The sequence below is a fragment of the Phocoena phocoena genome, chromosome 4 (assembly GCF_963924675.1).
Source record: "Phocoena phocoena chromosome 4, mPhoPho1.1, whole genome shotgun sequence".
NCBI lineage: Eukaryota > Metazoa > Chordata > Mammalia > Artiodactyla > Phocoenidae > Phocoena > Phocoena phocoena.
This window is the reverse complement of record NC_089222.1, coordinates 78,882,793-78,901,379: the sequence shown is the minus strand read 5'-3', so window position 1 is coordinate 78,901,379 and position 18,587 is coordinate 78,882,793. Positions and strand designations below refer to the sequence as shown.

Sequence of the window (18,587 nt, the reverse complement as noted above, 5' to 3'; positions counted from 1 at the left end):
ATGGGGAAGCATTATTTGCTGAGAATAATTCATTTATTGTTCAATTTTTAAAAACAGTTTAATTATACTTTGAAAGTAGATAACTGGTTCAAAAAAGAGCATGTAATAAGCCCCTTGTTTTGAACATTAAGAATTATTTGACTTTTATTAACTAAATAAATGTTAAAGAAATATTTAGAGAACACCGCTTTGAGGGGGTGCCAAATTGTTATTCCACTAGGGCATCCCCAGTGTTTCTGCTGGCCCTGCCAGTCCTGCATGAGGAGCTGCACAGGTGCTCTGCATCTGTGGGATCCTGGATCTTGGTGTGGAGAGGAAACAACAGACAATGCCCATCTGTTCTGGTGCTGAGACTTCTTGACTCTGGTACCACTTGCTGGCTGGCAACTCCCTGCCCACCCTTCCCTGCTCAGACTCCTTCCCCTCACTGTTTACTGTCTTTTAAACAAGCCCATCTTAAAACCACTCCTAAGACCCTCCAGTCTCTCCAGAGGTGCTCAGACTCTCCAATTCTCCTTTCCACTTGAAAACTCCATCCTTCTCCAGCTCTTTGAAAAACCCCTTGGAAACCAGTCCAAGGGAAATCTGGGGGTAGATTGGTTAACAAGATGCAAAGAGGACACTGGGGAAGTATGGACTGAGTCAGCTGGACTGTGGGATGAGTCACTGCCAAGAGCAGCTCTGCCTTCCCCTGTGGGGCAACAGTAATGCATGGTGGGGGGCACGTTGACAAGACCTATGGTCCTGGCTCCTGGGCTGCTCTGCAACAAAAGGAGTTCACACAGAAAACTGGAAAAGAAGTTTCTGAAATATTCATGAGCAATAAGGAAGCAATGAGGACCGACAGTCCTGTCCTCTTTCTTGCTGTTCCTCCCAGGTCTCAGCTTGACTCTCCCATAAGCCTGCCATCCTCATGTATTTTTGAAACAGAGGGAAGGGTTTCTGACACAGAGACAATTTAGTATGCTTGAGCTACTGGCCGGAAATAGGGAAGCCAAGAGGTACTATCTAGAGGTGGGAGACCAGAGAATAAGTCGGTGAGGCCTGGTGGCCAGGATATCAGGCACAATCGAGGGCCTCTTCTTGAGGCTGCCTGAGTAAAGTACACGGACAGAGAGTCAGATCATCCAGCTCTGTGGGAATATGGGTTAGGGAGTCAAAGTAGAGAGGGTATGTACTTATTTGCCATGTACCAGGTTAGGCAATTTACAAATATTAACTTAAATAATTTGGTAAATCACTGAACTTCTCTGATACTGTTTTTCCCAAGGGAAAATAAATGGAGAGGTTAACCTCGCTAATTCATCAAGTCCCCTCCATTTCTGACATTCTGGGATCCTGTGACCCTACAATCAGAAAAACTAGCCCTAATCGAACCGCCACACCTTCATCTGGCACTTGGTTCTCAGCATGGGTGTACATTAGCTACCACTACTTCCTGATCTGTTGCAATGTCTCCTGTGGGTTTTGTCTCTCTGCTAGACCATAAACTCTCCAGGGGCAGAGACTGTCTCATCTCCAGTGGTCCTCCTCCCAACTCAGTGCCTAGGACTATCGGGCCTTAGAGAGGATTGTAGATTGTCGGCAGAAACCAGGGGTCCTGGATGGCTGCTGGATCGCGTTCCCTGGGCTCCAGCGTCTCCCTTCTGCTTCCATCCCCAGATGCTTGTTATCGACAAGACCTCACACCCAGGCCGGTCTTCTGGCCATGAAAGGTTAGCAGCTTACTAGCAGGGACTTCACGGCTCAGCAGGGACGAAAAGCCAGGCAGAGTCCTCTCACTTCAACTCTTGTCCTATGCTCCCCAACTTTCCCACTGCCCGGAGTACCCACCTTTAACCGCGCAAGCGTTTGCTCTAGGCTCTCGGCTCCTCAAGTAGACACTCGGCTCCTCTCTAGCTGCTGCCACTTCAGAGCAAGAAACTCTGAGCTGCTGCTTCAGTTCCGTATTCAGGTTTTCTGTCATTTCCTGCTACCCTGTCTTCACAGCTACTTCCTGAAGTTTGAGTCAGTTCCTTCTGCTGAGGCATTGAAATAAATAAGGATTAAATGCTCTGTGCTTACTCTTTTGCAAGGCTTTGAGGGTTCCAGAGGTCATAAAAAAGTTCTGCTCTTACTCTCAGAGTCTATAATCTGGTCAGGGGAGCAAAACATTCAACTAGAAAGCACATAGAAGAATGCTGTACAACACTATTTGTGTCCCAAATAGGTGGGCAATTGTATCTGTTTATATTGAAGAAATTTAGAGAATTTGGTATGGGCTGAAGGAATCAAGAAAGGTTTAATGGAAAAAATGATTTTTATGTGGTTTTGAAAGATAAGATTTAAAAAGAAAGTCACTTCCACATTAGGCACAGTACTAAAAACTGGGGTTTGCATACAGTAGATGTTCAAATAAACATTGATCAATCAAATGATGGAAGGGCATAACTCATAGAGGAAAGGCAAGACATGGAGGGAGGAAAGTTCAGAGATTGTTTAGGGGGCAGTGAGGAGCGTGAGCTAATTCAGAAAGATTTGGTCCCAGGTAGTAGGAAGAAGTCTGAAAAAACTAAGTGGTACCAGATGATGGAAGGTCTTTGTGGTATTCTGTATTACTGTTCTGTAAGATTTGCTGCCCCTCCCTTCCCTCTCGAAGTCAGACTTGCTCAGGTGACTTTGTTTTGACCAGTGAAATGTAAGAAGTGAAACATCAAATGAGACTTGAAGTGAGACTTCAAGACGAGCTCAAGCTTTGCTATGCTCCTGTGTCCACTGCTTACCAAGTGTGAATGAAAAAAATGTTGCCTATCATTATCAGTAAATAAAGGATGCTGCAGCTATCAAGCCACGGGTGATGCCTGAGGGGACTCAGGATGGGAAAGAACAGGACACTGGCCCTAGATAGCTAAGGTGCATATCAATGAGCCCAGACTCTTACCTCCTCCCATACACAGAAAATTAACTTGAGATATCTGTTTTTCTTTCATTAACAGTAATCTTTTGAAGTTCCGATATCTGGTCTTTGCAAAAACTCCTATATATCCTGGCTCCTCCCTTACCTCTTCAGAGCAGTTCCTCAGAGCATCTGAGAGGCTGCATCCTGGGTTTAAGTCCTCAGTTTTGTCTGCCAAATAAAACATAATTCTCAACTTTTAGGTTGTGCATTTTTTTCGCAGTAGACACAAGGCAACCTGCAACTCTCCAGAGTGGCTCCTCTGGCAGCCTAGGTCCCTGAGTGGGAGGGTCCCCAACTAAGAATGACAGTACAAGTAGAGCTCCATCCATTGTGTGAGGGACTTGGAGTCTTTGACTAAAAAATAATCCTAAAAACTAATTACTGTTTTAGCTACTGAGAATTTGGGGGTGTTTGTTACTGTATCTGACCAAGCCTCTCCTAATCTTGATTGACATGGAGTCCTGACCTGATTTGCTCAGTTGTGGGCTCCCCAATGGATTCAAACAGATAATGGATGAAATTTGTCCAAGATACAGAGGAGGGGATTTCTGCATTAGGAACGTAAGACTTTAGTCACTTCCAAATCTAAGGATTCTACGCCTAGCATGGAGATCAACTGATTATTTCTCCTACTTCATAACCTATTTATTATGGCAGCACCAAAATTATTTTAAGGAAGAGTAAATTTGTAGAAGGAAAAATAAATCTTTTAGAACATTTTGAGCCCTAATTTTGGGTCAAAAATAGAAATGATCAGACCAGATATTGTGACACACCATCCAGATACAGATGTTTAGAGAAATCATAGAATTTAATCATAGATGACAAGAAAGCCCATCTTGGATAACAAGACGTGGTACATACATACAATCGAATACTACTCAGCCATAAAAAAGAATGAAGTAATGCCATTTGCAGCAACATGGAGGGACATAGAGATTATCATACTAAGTGAAGTAAGTGAGAAAGAGAAAGGCAAATACCATATGATATCACTTATATGTGGAATTTAAAATATGACACAAATGAACTTATCTACGAAACAGAGACAGACTCACAGACATAAAGGTCAGACTTGTGGCTGCCAAGGGGGTGGGGGGGGAGAGGGGAGTTTGGGATTAGAAGATACAAACTATTATATAAAGAATGGATAAACAAAAAGTTCCTACTGTATAGCAGAGAACTATATTCAATATCCCGTGATAAATCACAATGGAAAAGAATATGAAAAATATGTATAACTGAATCACTTAGCTGTACAGTAGAAATTAACACAACATTGTAAATCAACTACACTTCAATAAAATAAAATTAAAAAACAATCAAGGGCTTCCCTGGTGGTGCAGTGGTTGAGAGTCCACCTGCCAATGCAGGGGACACAAGTTCATGATCCGGTCTGGGAAGATCCCACGTGCCGTGGAGCGGCTGGGTCCATGAGCCATGGCCGCTGAGCCTGCGGGTCTGGAGCCTGTGCTCCACAACGGGAGGGGCCACAACAGTGAGAGGCCCGCGTACCGCAAAAACAAACAAACAAACAATCAAGTGCACCTCTCCTTAGCAAATGTCCCAAGTTCACTCTTTTGTGGTTTTTTTTGGCCACACCGTGTGGCATGTGGGATCGTAGTTCCCTGACCAGGGATCGAACCCGTGCCCCCTGCATTGGGAGCACAAGTCTTAACAGCTGGACTGCCAGGGAAGTCCCCCAAGTTCACTCTTGATGAGAGGCAGTGAGACAATAGCAAGCATGGGCCTTAAAGCCAGATAGATGTGGTTCAATTTACTTATTGTACCTTGAGAAAGTGAGCTAGCATTTCTCAAGCAGTGACTTGATATAAACACATCATAATGCCCATCCTGCTTTTCCCCTATGAGATTTCCCTTCCCGCACTCCTACCCAGAGGGATCCCTAGGGACAAAATGTTTTCAATATGCACCAGACAGTTCTCCCAGGCCCAGGCAAAAACCTGCATGAATCTCATGCCCTAAGGCCCAGCTTGTTTGGTTCAGTATTAGGATGGAATTTCCTCACTCTGCTTCACCACCCTGGGGTCTAGCAGCTAAGGCTAGAAGGACGCAAGCAGCCAGACGCTGGCCAGTGAGAATGAAGCCTGGATATGCAGAGCTTTCTACTCCTATGGTAATTCCTGGCTACTCCATCCCTACTTCCTCTATGTACCTTCCTCTCCTCAGCATGCACACACATATATGTAAGCACCTGTGTATACATGCATTTACACGCCACCACAGTATTTCATTCTGAAAATAATTTTATTATTTTACAGTTGTTCAGGAAAGTTCCTGGGTTGCTGTGACCATGATTTGGCCACCACAGAACAAAGGATTAGAGCGGATCAGTCCATCCACCAGTTTTCTCTCCTCTCTGGGTGGTGAGAGCAGGCAGGGAACATGTGCAAAATGAGAAAATAACCAACGGGTAAGGGCTGGAGAAAGGAGAGCTGGGGAATAGGCACAAATGGAATTCAAACCCGGCTGTCATTCTCAGGCTTGGATTTAAATATTTTGTCTTCTCTATAATCTCCCTCCATTTTCCTCAGCTCTCTGTTACCGCAGAAGGCAGGTGACGACACAATGAGAAACTGGAATAACTGTCACCAACAGCAAAGCAGCTTCGTACTTCAAGCGGCTAGGAGTGGTTGTCACAGCAGTCAGACCTCCCTGGCTGGGAGTCAGTGCCTCACCTAGGACTGGTTCCTAGTGTACTGTCTTAGGGTCCACATTCGAGGCTTATTCAGATAACACACAAATGACAAGAATTGAATCCCACTGTCCACAGCCAGTTCCTCTTGCCTTTCAGTGAAAGGAAAGGCACAGGCCACTTAATACCTTAGTACACATGTGATGAAGGGATAAGCAGTGGGATCCTCACCTTATAGTCCAGGACCATGACTCTCACTCCAATTATGCCTGAACAGCCAGGGAAAGCAACGCCATCCTCCCCTGTGATCCAACAGCTAAAACCCCTGGGGAGTTCTTCTATTCTGGCTCTCCTTTGCCAGAGACCTAATTAGATATCCTATGAGATAATGTTCCCCAGAACATTCCCCCTGCCATTGTTTATGGCAGGTTCACCTTCCCTCTGAAGCAGGAGAAAATATAAGGTACATGAGACAAAGAAAGTATCAATCAAAATGATATTGGACTTCTGATTATTAGGTTTATTGGAACTGTCCTCCTGGCTGAAAGACATTCCTCAGCATCTTTCATAGGACCATAAAAGATCAGGGCCCTGCAAAATCTGAACAAATATTGGGCTCAATAACCAACTGTGGGGCCTCCTCAGATTTTGCAGAAGTGTCAGGTCCTGGACAGTAGAAGAAAGCAGACTCATTGGTCCCTGCAGCTCTAACCTGTGCTCATATCCACCTCTTTTTGCAGGCACTTTCTGTGGAGAGTTGGAGAGAGGACCTGTAAGTGGGAAGATCATTCCATTGGAATTGATGGTTTTGATGCTAGAGGTGAGGGAATTCCAAGTTCTGAGGGGAGTGATCCAAAAGGTGAGAACTAGGTTTATAGATGGCCTGTGAAACATAGAACAAGTAGGACATGAACCATCAGAAAGTAGATGGCTGCCAGCAGTGGCACCCGTGTCCGGGAATGACAGAGCGAACGCAGGACCCGCTTCCATCCAGCACCACTCCGGGTCTGAAAAGAAAATTTGAAAGTCAGAGAGTTTTGCCCTATAGAGATCTGTCCCTTTCCCTTCTCCAACCACTGTAGAAAAGAGGTAACCTGAGAGAAAGCCCCTCGGGGCCAACGACTTGGCAGCTTCCACTAGTTTCTTCCAACCTTCCATACCCTTCCAGTCTCAGGCCCACATTCCTCCTCCTTGACCCTTTGCACTCAACACAGCCAGCCCTGTCTGAGAGTACAGTACCCTCTCTTTATCCTTCCCCCTTCTTACCCTTCGACAACTGTTGCTTGTAAGATCTATTAACAGTGCCTGCTCCTGGGAGCCACAGGAGCCAATGATAGGAGACCGGGCAGAGTCCCATTCGCCATGCTCCAACCTGTGTTGAGAAAAAAAAGAGGCATTGGTCCACGGCATGAGAGGCTGATGGCCTTCTTGTCATGTGATGCAGGGTAAGGGACTTGCAGCAAGGACTGCTCCCACGGCCCCGCCCCCATGCAAGGAGTGTAAGGGCAGACAGATTTCTTTCAGCAGCAGTAGAGATGGTAATAATTACCAGGAATTGACTGCCTACTGTGGATCAGATGCTGGATCACGTGCTTTACATACATCTAATCCTCAGGTTTGAGGTTGGTGCTATTATCTTCAAAGTAAGGCTTAAGGAGGTAAAAGTACTTTTCCACGGTGGCACAGCTAGTGAGATGTAGAGCTAGAACTCAAAACCCAGGTGTGTCTCTAAATCTCTGCTACACCACACCTGACTCAGAGAAGCTCATTAACTTTTTTTCCATTTATTAAAAGCTAATAGGCAAAAGCATCCAAGAAAGATTTTTGTGGGGTTCTTACAATTAAACTGAACTGGCAGCCTCTACTGCTTTCTGCTTCATTTTTTGCTGATTTGCTTATTTATTTAATACTGGAACTTCTCCATTTAGTGAAGAAGTTGCCTTTATCCACTCAATGGTTTCTCACAAAAATGAGAAATGTATCAAGGGGCTGTGAGTAAACATAGCGCACACTTGATCAAGCATTTGCCTAGAGGGATGCACTTTTTAATCGTGGTGGGGAGGATGGAACTCTACTCCTGATGTTTCCTCCATGTGAAGGTATGTCCATTAGCCTAAAACTCCTGGACTTTCTTGCCAGGGCCCACACTTTTCTCCAGGAGAGAAGGAACACTTTAATCTGATTTGTGAGCCTGGAAAGAGAAACTGAACATGCCCAGCCTAGCTCCATCCTGCCTGTTCTCCTCAGCAGAGCCAGGTGGGCTGCACAGGACCCTTTCTGTGTCTGTTCCTCCATAAGATAAGCTTTTCAGGGGCAGCCTTGATGCGGACAGAATGGTCTGGTACCGTGTAGGTCAGTCTGTCACCTTCTGCAGGCTAGGCTGAGGAAGGAGGAGATGTTTATAAGTATTGGTGAGCTGCTTTTAAATGGCAAGTCTGCTGAGTTCCACAAGCACTGCAGAGTGCGTATGAGATGCTAACATGACAACGGCAGCGCCAGGCCTGGGAGGCAGCGCTTGATTAGCTGCCTCAATTTCCATTCTGCATCAGGGCCAAAGAGGGAATTGCGGAGGGGCTGAGCTTGGATTAACGTGGCTTGCCTTGATCCTACCCTCACTACAGCACCCACCTCAGGATGAGAATTAGATCCTAATTATTCCCAAGTCTGGCCACTGAAATGCACATGAGTATGATCAGAAAGGGTCAGAAGTGAACAGAGGCTGTGTCCCTCAGCCCTTTACCGCCTGATCTGCTCCTCGGCCATGGAGAGGGCAGCCTCAGCAGCCACTTTTTGGTCTCGTTCTTCTTCCAGCAGCTTCCTCAATTCATTCACCTCCTGTTTAGTGTTGCACAGCTGCTGCTGGGCTTCAGAAAAGCTTCAGGACAAAAGGAGAACAACAGCATCACTAGATGCAGGACATAGTTGCTGACACAAGGGATCCGAAGTCTTCATAAGGTTATAAAGCATGAAAATTTATAGAAAACTGTACAAACACAAAGAATATTTTAAAAGCATACCTGTCAAGAGATGTAGGAAAATCTCTTAAAGCTGTAGGAAATGCTTTAAGAGATTTTAGGGACTGACTGAATAGCTTTCATTTGAACACCATAACATTAGTGAGGTGTGTGTGGGGCAGGGGGGGTTGCTGTATAAACTATTCACACACAATTTGTTATTAGAATTGTCACTTTTAATCCTCACATTAATTCTGTGAGGCCAGTAAGATAAGAAGGCATAGTAAATCCATACAATGGACTCCTGTTCTAACTCGATGACCACCCAATTTCTGCAGACATAACACACGCTCCAGGGTTGAGAACTCCTCCCCAACCTTAGCTGTGGCTCCCTCAGTTCTTCAGGATCACCCTTCCTGTGAGCTCCATTCTTTTCCTGGGGAGCTCCTGGAGCAACATCTATATTCAGTGGTCCCTAGAAGAAGAATAAGTTTAGTAATTCAGTGATGAAAGCAGTTAAGAAACTGTGCTTAGGCAAACTGAGAACTCACTTAGGCACTGGAGAGAAAGAGAAATGTGGAGAGGAATACCTCCGTTATCACTCTCTTTAAGTACAGGTTTAGAAGTGAGAATCTTTTGTTCTAATAGATTAATCTCCTACATAAAACTCTTTATTAGATTTTCCTTCAGATTCTCATTCTTGAATCTCTCCTCTTAAAAGTTTAAAGGCTTATCACTGAAATCTGCTTTCTTCTAGTGGAGGTTCATGTACATTCCAGAAGCTACTCTGCTCCTTCCCTTATTCAACAACTCCTCCCCAACCCTTCCTCTTCCTTCCATGTCCTATTCACCTCCACCCTAACTCTCAGTCTCCTCCAACTTCAACAACCTCTCCTCTCTACTGCTGTCAACAGCTCTGCTTATTTTGTTTCTCAGGTCCAAATCTTCCTACAGCTGTCTTATTACTTAAAGCAAAAAGCCTTCCAAAAGCCTCAGTCATCACTGTTTCCCACTCACTTTTTGATTTCTCTCTCACCACCTCTCTCATCTTTTTCCTTCTAATCCATTCACTCTTTTTAAAAACTAATTAATTAATTAATTAATTTATTTTTGGCTGCGTTGGGTCTTTGTTGCTGCACGCGGGTTTTCTCCAGTTGTGGCGAGCAGGGGCTACTCTTCCTTGCAGTGCACGGGCTTCTCATTGTGGTGGCTGCCCTTGTTGCGGAGCACGGGGTCTAGGCGCGCAGGCTTCAGTGGTTGGGGCTTGCAGGCTCCAGAGCACAGGCTCAGTAGCTGTGGTGCATGGGCTTAGGTGTTCCGCGGTATGTGGGATCTTCCCGGACCAGGGCTTGAACCCGTGTCCTCTGCATTGGTAGGTGCATTCTTAACCACTGCGCCACCAGGGAAGCCCCTACCGTTCACTCTTTAGTTTTTCCTGGACCTTATTCCTCCTCTCCTCTCCTCTCACTGTCTCCATCACACCTAAAGAATCCTCAGCCTGAAGACATCAACCTCTTCGATGCTGTGCTTTACACTTTATCATCTGCACTCAATTTCCCAACACTCTTCCTGGCCTCTCACCTTCTCACTCACCGCTTGCAGCTCTTGAACCTGCTTCTCCAGAACTGCACAATGATTGAAAAGGTCGCTGTAGTGCTGCTGGTTCTCACGGAGACTCTGACTGGTGTCACAGAGCTGAATGGAAAGAGTATTTTTCTCTTCCAGCAGTTGAGAGAACTGAAATAGGAGAGAGGATGAGCACCAGCCCATAGGACTGTTTCACTAGTTTCACTACGAGCAGTGTGTAGGCAAACTGTCCTGAGTCTTAAGGATCAAAATTTTTTATGCAAGACCTTTCTTTCAATAATAGCAAAAATAGCACTGTGTTCCTCCAACATGAGAAAACTCAGAATTTTTCAACTGAGAAACGAAAACAATTCTGGAAGAGTGGTAAAAACTTTATTTATGGTGCCTAGTACATTAACTGAATAACTAGGAGGCAGAAACCCAAAAGCAGTCTAACAGGATAGGCTAACCAAGGCCTGTAAAAGGAGAAAGGCAATAGCTTGGGTCCAAGTTGAGATTACTAATAAATGACTATAATCCTTAGAGCTCAATATGGCTGGAGACAGAGCTATCACCTAAAAATTCATACAATAATATTCCTGAGCAGATTCTTCAATGCTGTAGAGAGTTACAAGCTACCGAGAAAGTAAAAATGATGACAGGTGGTAAGAGGGAGAAACAGAATAAATCCTACTATGCCTATGTATGTAAGAAACTATATTGGGAGCAACAACTCTCACAGGGGGAAGCATTTCAGTCACTCAAGTCAGGGCTCTCCTCTACTGCATGAGTAACAGGTAGTAATTCTGTCTTCCCTTGAATGTGTCCAGCAGCCCAAGCCATTTTTTACATCAAAAACAGGTATTTTTCTTTTTCATATTGAATAAAAAATTTACCCATTGTAGCTTCCACCCAATGACTTGAATTCGGTTTTCCTGGAACTATAATTCTAATTCCTCACTTGCAGGCTGTCAAATTTTAAGCTTTAGTTATGATTAACATCCAGATACATTAACAACCACAGAGATGTCTCTCTGAAGTACCTTTTTGTTGGATAACGTACATTATGTGAAAGGAAATTGGTGTACCTGGCTGCACATTCAATCTTTTCTCAAGTATTCTCTTTTGTAAGTATTCTGGGTTAATGTTTGTGTAAAAAAGTTGAATCAACATTTACAGGAGAAAGGATAAACAGTTTTTTAGAGATACTCTGACTGGGAAGGACATTTAATGCATATGGAAAATTAGAACAAGAAATCCATGTGGTATAACAAAAATATTTGCATAGCCAGAATGAAAAACACAACAAATAACCTTACCTCTAAAGAGCAATTTTCAGTTTACAAAGCACTTTCAAAAGTATTATCTTATTTGAGAGAGTTAGAGGAAGAACTACTATCTTCACTTACAAATGACAAAAAAGAGATGAGTGGTGACTTGTCCAATGTTATGTGGCTAAAAGATGGCAGGCCAGGACTCAAGTATGGTTCTTGATTCCAAGTCTGGAGCTCTATCTGCTTTTTGATGGTGTCCCATCTGAGAATTCAGCAAGGGAACTTAAGTAGGTTGTAGGGTTTTTCAGGGGTGGGAACAGTTAATAAAGGAAAGAATATAAATGTTTAAGAAACAATACTAATTGGAAAACAAAGGTGGCTGGGTACAATGACAACTACTGGGTTCTGAGACAGGGAGTAATATGGTCCTCTCCTAATATAGAAGAAAGTCAACTTTCCTGGCCACAGTAAGCAGCCCAAACCATACCAAGGAAAACCAAACAAATAAATGAAAAAACAACCCCCCCCCCCTCCAAATCACTCAGTGTTGAAAAAATCCAACACATTTTTCTTGGAAGATCTAGAGGAGAAAGGGTAGACCAGTAAAACTCACTGGAAGCAAAAATTCCCATAACTTAAGAAGTCTAACTGCTTTTAAGCCACCCTCATACAAACCACCTTTTGTAATGTCTGCACTGTTCTGTCTAGGATAGACGTAGATCCCTGTAGTTTAGGAGTTGGCAAACTATGAGCCAGGGCCTACTGCTTTTTTTTTTTTTTGGCTGTGTTGGGTCTTCATTGCTGCGCATGGGCTTTCACTAGTTATGACGAGTAGGAGCTACTCTTCGTTTCACTGCAAGGGCTTCTCATTGTGGTGGCTTCTCTTGTTGAGGAGCATGGGCTCTAGTGCACAGGCTTCCATAGTTGTGGAGCGTGGGCTTAGTAGTTGCGGCGTGAGGGCTCAGTAGGGTATGCAGGCTTCAGTAGTTGTGGCATTTGGGCTCAGTAGTTGTGGCTCGCAGGCTCTAGAGCACAGGCTCAGTAGTTGTGGTGCATGGGCTTAGTTGCGCTGCGGCATGTGGGATCTTCCCAGACCAGGGATCGAGCCCGTGTCCCCTGCACTGGCAGGCGGATTCTTAACCACTGCACCACCAGGGAAGTCCCTGCCTTTTCTTTGTAAATAAGGTTTTATTGGAACATAACCACCCCATTTGTTTACGTGTCATCTGTGGTTGCTTCTGTGCTACAACTGCAGAGCTGAGTAGTTGTAACAGAAATGGTATGGCCTACAAACCCAAAATATTTACCGAGTCTTTAAGAAAAAGTTTGCTGACCTCTGCTCTAACTCATAAGCTACTGTATTTCATCATATCTATACTTGTAAAAACAGAATAGGAGGGAATAGAGACTACAGGATACCAATAATCATTCCCCTCATGTTTTTAAGTTTGCATTACATACAAATATCCAACAATGCTGGCAGAGATACATATAAAATCTGAGCATCCATGGAAAGAATTAGGGCAGTGGCTTGGAGAGGAGACATTCTATGCTGACAGCCCATCTACTACCATCCCATGCTAGGACCTAAGAAGCAGTTCTCCTAGCTAGCTGGGACCCATTTAGAGTAAGGCTTTAATATCACCAATTAGCTCCATGAGGGGTCACTGTGTATCCTCAATATCTAATGTATGGCCAGGCTCATAGAAGGCAGATAACAGTTATTTGTTTTTGATGAATGATGAATAAGTGAACGACCAACCCTAGGGATGGAGTTGCCTCCTTACAGCTGATTTCTAAAGGAAGAACTCTTTCTCACCCAGAATGAAACTGATCTAATGCAGTGTTTCTCATACTTTAAGTGGTATGTGAAGTATATCTCAATAAAGCTGTTAAAGAAAACATAAGTTTGATAATGACCCAGAACACAGTATTTAAATATAAGTAACTGAAACTAAAGTTTCTCAAAACAAATTATATTCTTTATTATATATTACATAATATAGTTTCAATCTCTTTTACTTGTTTTATAAAAAAAAAACTATATGCACTATTTGTAATAGCTCAAAACTGAAAACCCCAAAAGTTCTTTAACAGCAGAATAGAGAAATTGTTATATGCCTACAATGTAATAAATACTACACAGCATGAGAACAGAAAAATCACAGTACACATAACAACATGGATGAATCTCACAAAATAAATGAAGCAAACAAAAGAGAAGATATGATCCATTTATACATAGTTCTAAGGTGGTGGTAGTGAATAGAAGACACAAGGGACTCCTGGGGTTCTGGTATGTTCTGATTTTTGATCTGGGTGCTGCTTATACAGGTGTCTTCACTTTCAGAAAATATACCATGATGCACTTGTGATTTGTGTGCTTTTCGGTGTTTTACTTCAGTAAAACATTTACATGAAAAATGTTTCAGTTGCTGTCCACGAAAATGACCTCATCATCTACTAATAGCCCTGAATTGCAGTTTAAAGTACTGTCCGGAAAAGACAAATGCCCAGAGTGATTCACAGTCTGATGTTCAGGAGGGCAAATATAACAAAGGTTGAGATGGGGTCTATTGAATAGTTTCTAGAAAGAGGAGGTGTTACAGAGCTATGAAGGGCAGAACTTTCTGGAAACAACTGACTAGGCTAGAAGAGGAACTGGGTAGGATCTGCTCTGGAGTCTCCCCACTGCCCCCCCTAAAAACTCCCAGACAACCTCCCCAAAAAGGGTCTGCAATTTTACCAATTCATTTTGATCAACAAACCTACTTAAAAAAATGCAAATTTCTCTGCCAAAATTAATAGTGTTATCAGTCTCTGATACTTCAGTGTCAATTAGTTGAATTTAACAACATTTAGTAAGTACCTTCTACATAAACCAGGCACTGTGCTTTTCCATGTACATTATCATATTTACCTCAGACTGACCTCCTCCTAACACATCAGGCAAATTACTTAATACCTCTGGGCCTTAGTTTCCTCATCTGTGATACAGCCTACTGATCTTTACCATTTTTGGATCACAGATCCCTTGGTGAATGCCTGAGTTCTTGTGATGAGAAATTTACACACACACACACACACACACACACACACACACACCCCATTTTGCATATATTTTTTGGATATTTATAGCCCTCCTCAAAGCTAATTTTTGGATTCCAGAGTCTCAATGATTACTTAAATCCCTTCCAGTGCTAACAGACACTACCTAGCTGGCTTCCTCTGAAGAAGGCAGAACTAGAGGAGGTGCCACTAGAGAATACTTTGACTAGTCAGAGAGCAACAGGAGTATAATAATTCATAAGAGGGTGGTGGAAGGGAAGCAGATGAAGGAAGAAGCGAAGCCAGAGAATGGATGAGGGGAGAAGACAGAGATGTGAAGGCACCAAGAATAATCTTTTTTTATCTTACCTTGGCTTTTGCTCTAGGAACCATATGGCAAAGCAGCTCTTCCCTATAGAAAGAGGTCCTCTACTTCAGCATGCTTCCCTAGACTGTCTAGAGTGGCAAGGCTGGGGTTTGGGAAAAAGCAAGCTGGCTTCTTTAATTCCAGAACATTAAATACACAATGAGGAAGCTTACAAATGGAGTGAAATGAAGAGCAGATCTCTCACCTCTGTCCCTGTTATCTAATCACACATGAAAATCCTCTTTCCTGAGACTTCCCTGTTACACACTATTGGGAAATACAGAGAAACTTGCTGGAGGATTTGTGGGGAGTTAACTCAATATTACTAACAAGTGATACAGATGGGGAGATGATGTTGGGGAGGAAGGCTCCCTTAAGGAGTTGGCTTTTTTATTCTTACTTAATGGGTTTCTCCAAATCGCTCCCAAGGACTCTCCAAGGGTGAGGAAAAGGAAATGGCCCTGTGTGCAGTGCTTTGGGGTAAGCAACCCAGGCTCTGAGAAAGGTAAAGCTTCTGTCCCCTAATATAGCTAGAGCCAGGCTTAACCAGATTCTACTTACCTTCTTGATTCTAGTCATGGAAACAAGAAATTGAACTCCAGCCTAGCAGGAAACACCTACCTTGCTGTTCAGTTGCTGAATTTTTAACTCCTTTTGATGAATTTCCTTTAAGCTGTCATTGAGCTGAGTCCTAAGACGTTCTGTCTCATAAACTAGGTTTTGTGATCCATCTAGGGAAGCTGGTGTCTCTGGGGATGCCTGCCAGGATACAAACACTGATGAAATTCTCTCTTAACATTGTTCATGCTTAAATCCTTCCTTCCAGAAACCCTGCCCACCTCATAGGAAGTCATCAGATGGTTTGCCTAATAGTGGCAGATGGGCACTTAGCTTGCAGGAAGCTGATGTTCCTGGGTAGTGGTTACCTCTGAGTAGCAATCAGCACGGAAATCACTCACCTGTCTTTGATACTGCACTTTGTGGGTCTCAGTCGGGGAGGAAGAAGATCTCAGTTCCCTCATAAGATTCTGCAGATGGCTGAGTTGCTGATCTTTATCTGCAATAGCCATAAGGTACTGCTCCTTCATCCTCCTCTCATGAATTTCCCAGGAACTCTTCTCCATCCTAGAAAACACATGAAATAGTCACAGGCAAAAATATACTTGTGAGACAAAGATGAATAATTGCATAGTTAAAACAGTATTATGGGCTGTAGAGACGTAGTAAAGAAAATACATAACCAGAGAGAAATTTATGTTATAAACAGAACTATGCAGCAAGATGATGGAGCAGAACTTAAAAAAGAATTGCAACTGGCAGGATTGGGGAAGAAAAGCAGGCATTTGGTCTGAATCCTGAACAATGAGTCAGGCAGGTTTCCATAATGGGAAAAGCATTCCAGGTTCAGGGAGTAAACAGAACAAAAGGCACAAGAATGAATATATATAGTGAGTTTTGGAATTGTTGTAGTAGTGTGTAGAGTGGATAGGGCAGGAAATGAGGGTGGAGAGGAAAGAAGTCAGACCCTGTGGGGCATTGAACACCATGCTAAATAAAACTTACTCTAAGCAATGGGAAACCACTGTAATTCTTCAGAAAGGCGATGCCATGATGCAGTATACTATCAGGGTTATGAGAATGCAACTGTAGAGTCTGAAGGATCTGGGTTCAAATGCTGGCTCTATCATACACTAGGCATGAGACTCTGGGTAAAAGTAACAATCTCTCTGAGCCTCACTGGTAAAATGGAAATAAATGATCTATTCCTTAGGATTATTGTGAGGATTAAATGAGATACTTTATGTCATGTACCAAACACAGAGCCTGGCATATCACAATCACTCAACAAATATAAACTGCTGATATTTATTTATCCCCTGAATTTGACCAAGAGGGAAGCTTCTATTTGACCCCAGCTAATTTTCCATAGTTCTATCAAAAACTGCCTCTCTGCCATATTCTTTAGTTCTACTTCTTTCTACACTATGATTGAAAAAAACCATTAGGATTGTAATCAAATTTCTGCAGCATCTGTTTACTTTGAATAGTACCCATGTCTCTAATTTTTCCTAATAATATAAGATTTTATTTGAATTGCATCTGACTTTTTTCTCTCTAGAAGTAAGGTAAAATGGTCCTTTCTTTTCTAAAGGACATACACCAATTATGAAATAATCCTGCTATGTCAAGAGGTGACTTGGATTACAGTCAGATTTTTTTAAAAAGGCAGAGCTAAAACTTAGAAACTAAAATAAATTTTTATTACAAGGCCACTATATGGAAAAGGCACAGAAATTTTCTAAAACACTTTCTCTGATATTTGTCTGTGAAAAATGAGAGGGAATAAGAAAGGAGGAGTGTAAGACTGAGAATGTACAAGAAAGATCACAATTCTTCCATAAAGCTTTAAGCCGCCATTTTGTTTAGAAAGATGGACAAGTAGTTATGGTGTGGAGAGACCCTCGATGGAGAAGAGGCACTAAGGAACAAACCTGATTACTTAAGAGAACACAGCCATAAACGGGCTATACCTCACTTACCCCTTAAGTAAGAGAGCACAGGAACCAGAGCAGAATAAGCAAATCAGTAGCTACAAGTGGAAGAGAAATGTTACTGTATAAATCCAGGCTCTTCTCATAAGCCAAACCCAGTGCCATAGAAGCCTGAATGAGATGTTCCAGCTTTTTCATGTTTGAAAACCTCATTTCTCCCAAGTATTTCAAGAGCAAAAAACAGGGAGTCTTAAAGATATTTGGCTAAAGAAACTGGTCCTAGAGTCAGTGAATCAAATCTGTGTCCTCATTTTCTTCTTCTAAAAGTGATGTTAAATGTCTTCCTTTCCTTCTCATAATTTACTCACATCCACTTGATATACAATTTTTCTTTTCTTCAAAACTTCTCAAATGTGGAAGGTAAAGAGAGAAAGGCTAAGAGAAAGGTGGAAAGGGAGAAAATGAGGGAGGAAAAAAATCAATAGGCCAGAAATCATTTTCTTTCTCCCTCTTTTTCTCTTCCCTTAAGGGTCAACTTTATAAGGAAAGTATCCTTTCAGAATGCCCTGTGAGGAAGTTTAAAGAGGAACAAGTGGCTGCAGAAAATAACCCTTTAGAGCCTTGCAGCCCTTCTTCCATTTACACTAGCAACTGGACACAATATTTTTTTTAGTTCCAGGTGATCTGGAGATAATATGGGAGATGTCAAGGGGATGTTCCCATGTGCTCCCAATCACCTTTGGGGGGCCCTAAATTCAGTGGTCAACATTAATGTGCATCTGAGGGAAGATGATCTCTTGATGGTGAATTGAGATTCTAACAGAATAAGCTAGGGCAGCTATTCCCTGGCGGAAAAAAGGATGAAGTTAAAATGGAGCATCTTTCTTCTAGGGTTCAATTCCAGAAAGAAGAAACAGAAGCAATTTGTATTCCCAGAGAGCAAAAATTCAGTTTTTCTACCTTCTCTGCAATCATCCTTTGATTAAAAAAATGTGTTCTTGTATTATCTGGGGAAGTTGCCAACTCCATGGAATAAGTTTAATATATTTTCACTTATAAAAAAGTCAGTAAAGATGTTGAATATGAAAATCTTTTGGATGTAATTTCACTCCATAAAATTTAAATGACCAAATTCTAAAAAGAATTTTGCTCTATAAACCTTGCTTAAGGTTTATTTTGAAATATCACGTTAGTAAACTGCATGGCGTCTAGGATCTGTGAAGGAACAAATCTCTTCTATCTACACATTAAGAGCTCTCTTAGGGATGTTACAATAATAATTTTACTATATT

General features: G+C 42.6%; 1 protein-coding gene across 6 annotated transcripts in view; it reads right to left on the bottom strand.

The window, feature by feature from the left end:
* Positions 1-5,187: 5,187 nt before the first annotated feature.
* GOLGB1 (golgin B1) overlaps positions 5,188-18,587 on the bottom strand; it is a 67,340-nt gene continuing 53,940 nt past the window's right edge. For 3 of the 6 annotated variants that reach the window (XM_065876021.1, XM_065876025.1, XM_065876027.1), the window contains 7 exons: positions 15,763-15,928; positions 15,425-15,562; positions 10,130-10,285; positions 8,926-9,023; positions 8,335-8,469; positions 6,861-6,966; positions 5,188-6,601 (listed from right to left, as the gene is read on the bottom strand). In XM_065876021.1, the coding sequence (XP_065732093.1) occupies positions 6,467-6,601; positions 6,861-6,966; positions 8,335-8,469; positions 8,926-9,023; positions 10,130-10,285; positions 15,425-15,562; positions 15,763-15,928 (934 nt within the window). In that variant the 3' untranslated portion in view covers positions 5,188-6,466. The remainder of the gene's footprint in view (positions 6,602-6,860; positions 6,967-8,334; positions 8,470-8,925; positions 9,024-10,129; positions 10,286-15,424; positions 15,563-15,762; positions 15,929-18,587) is intronic. The other 3 variants (XM_065876022.1, XM_065876024.1, XM_065876026.1) reach the window with 1 other exon arrangement.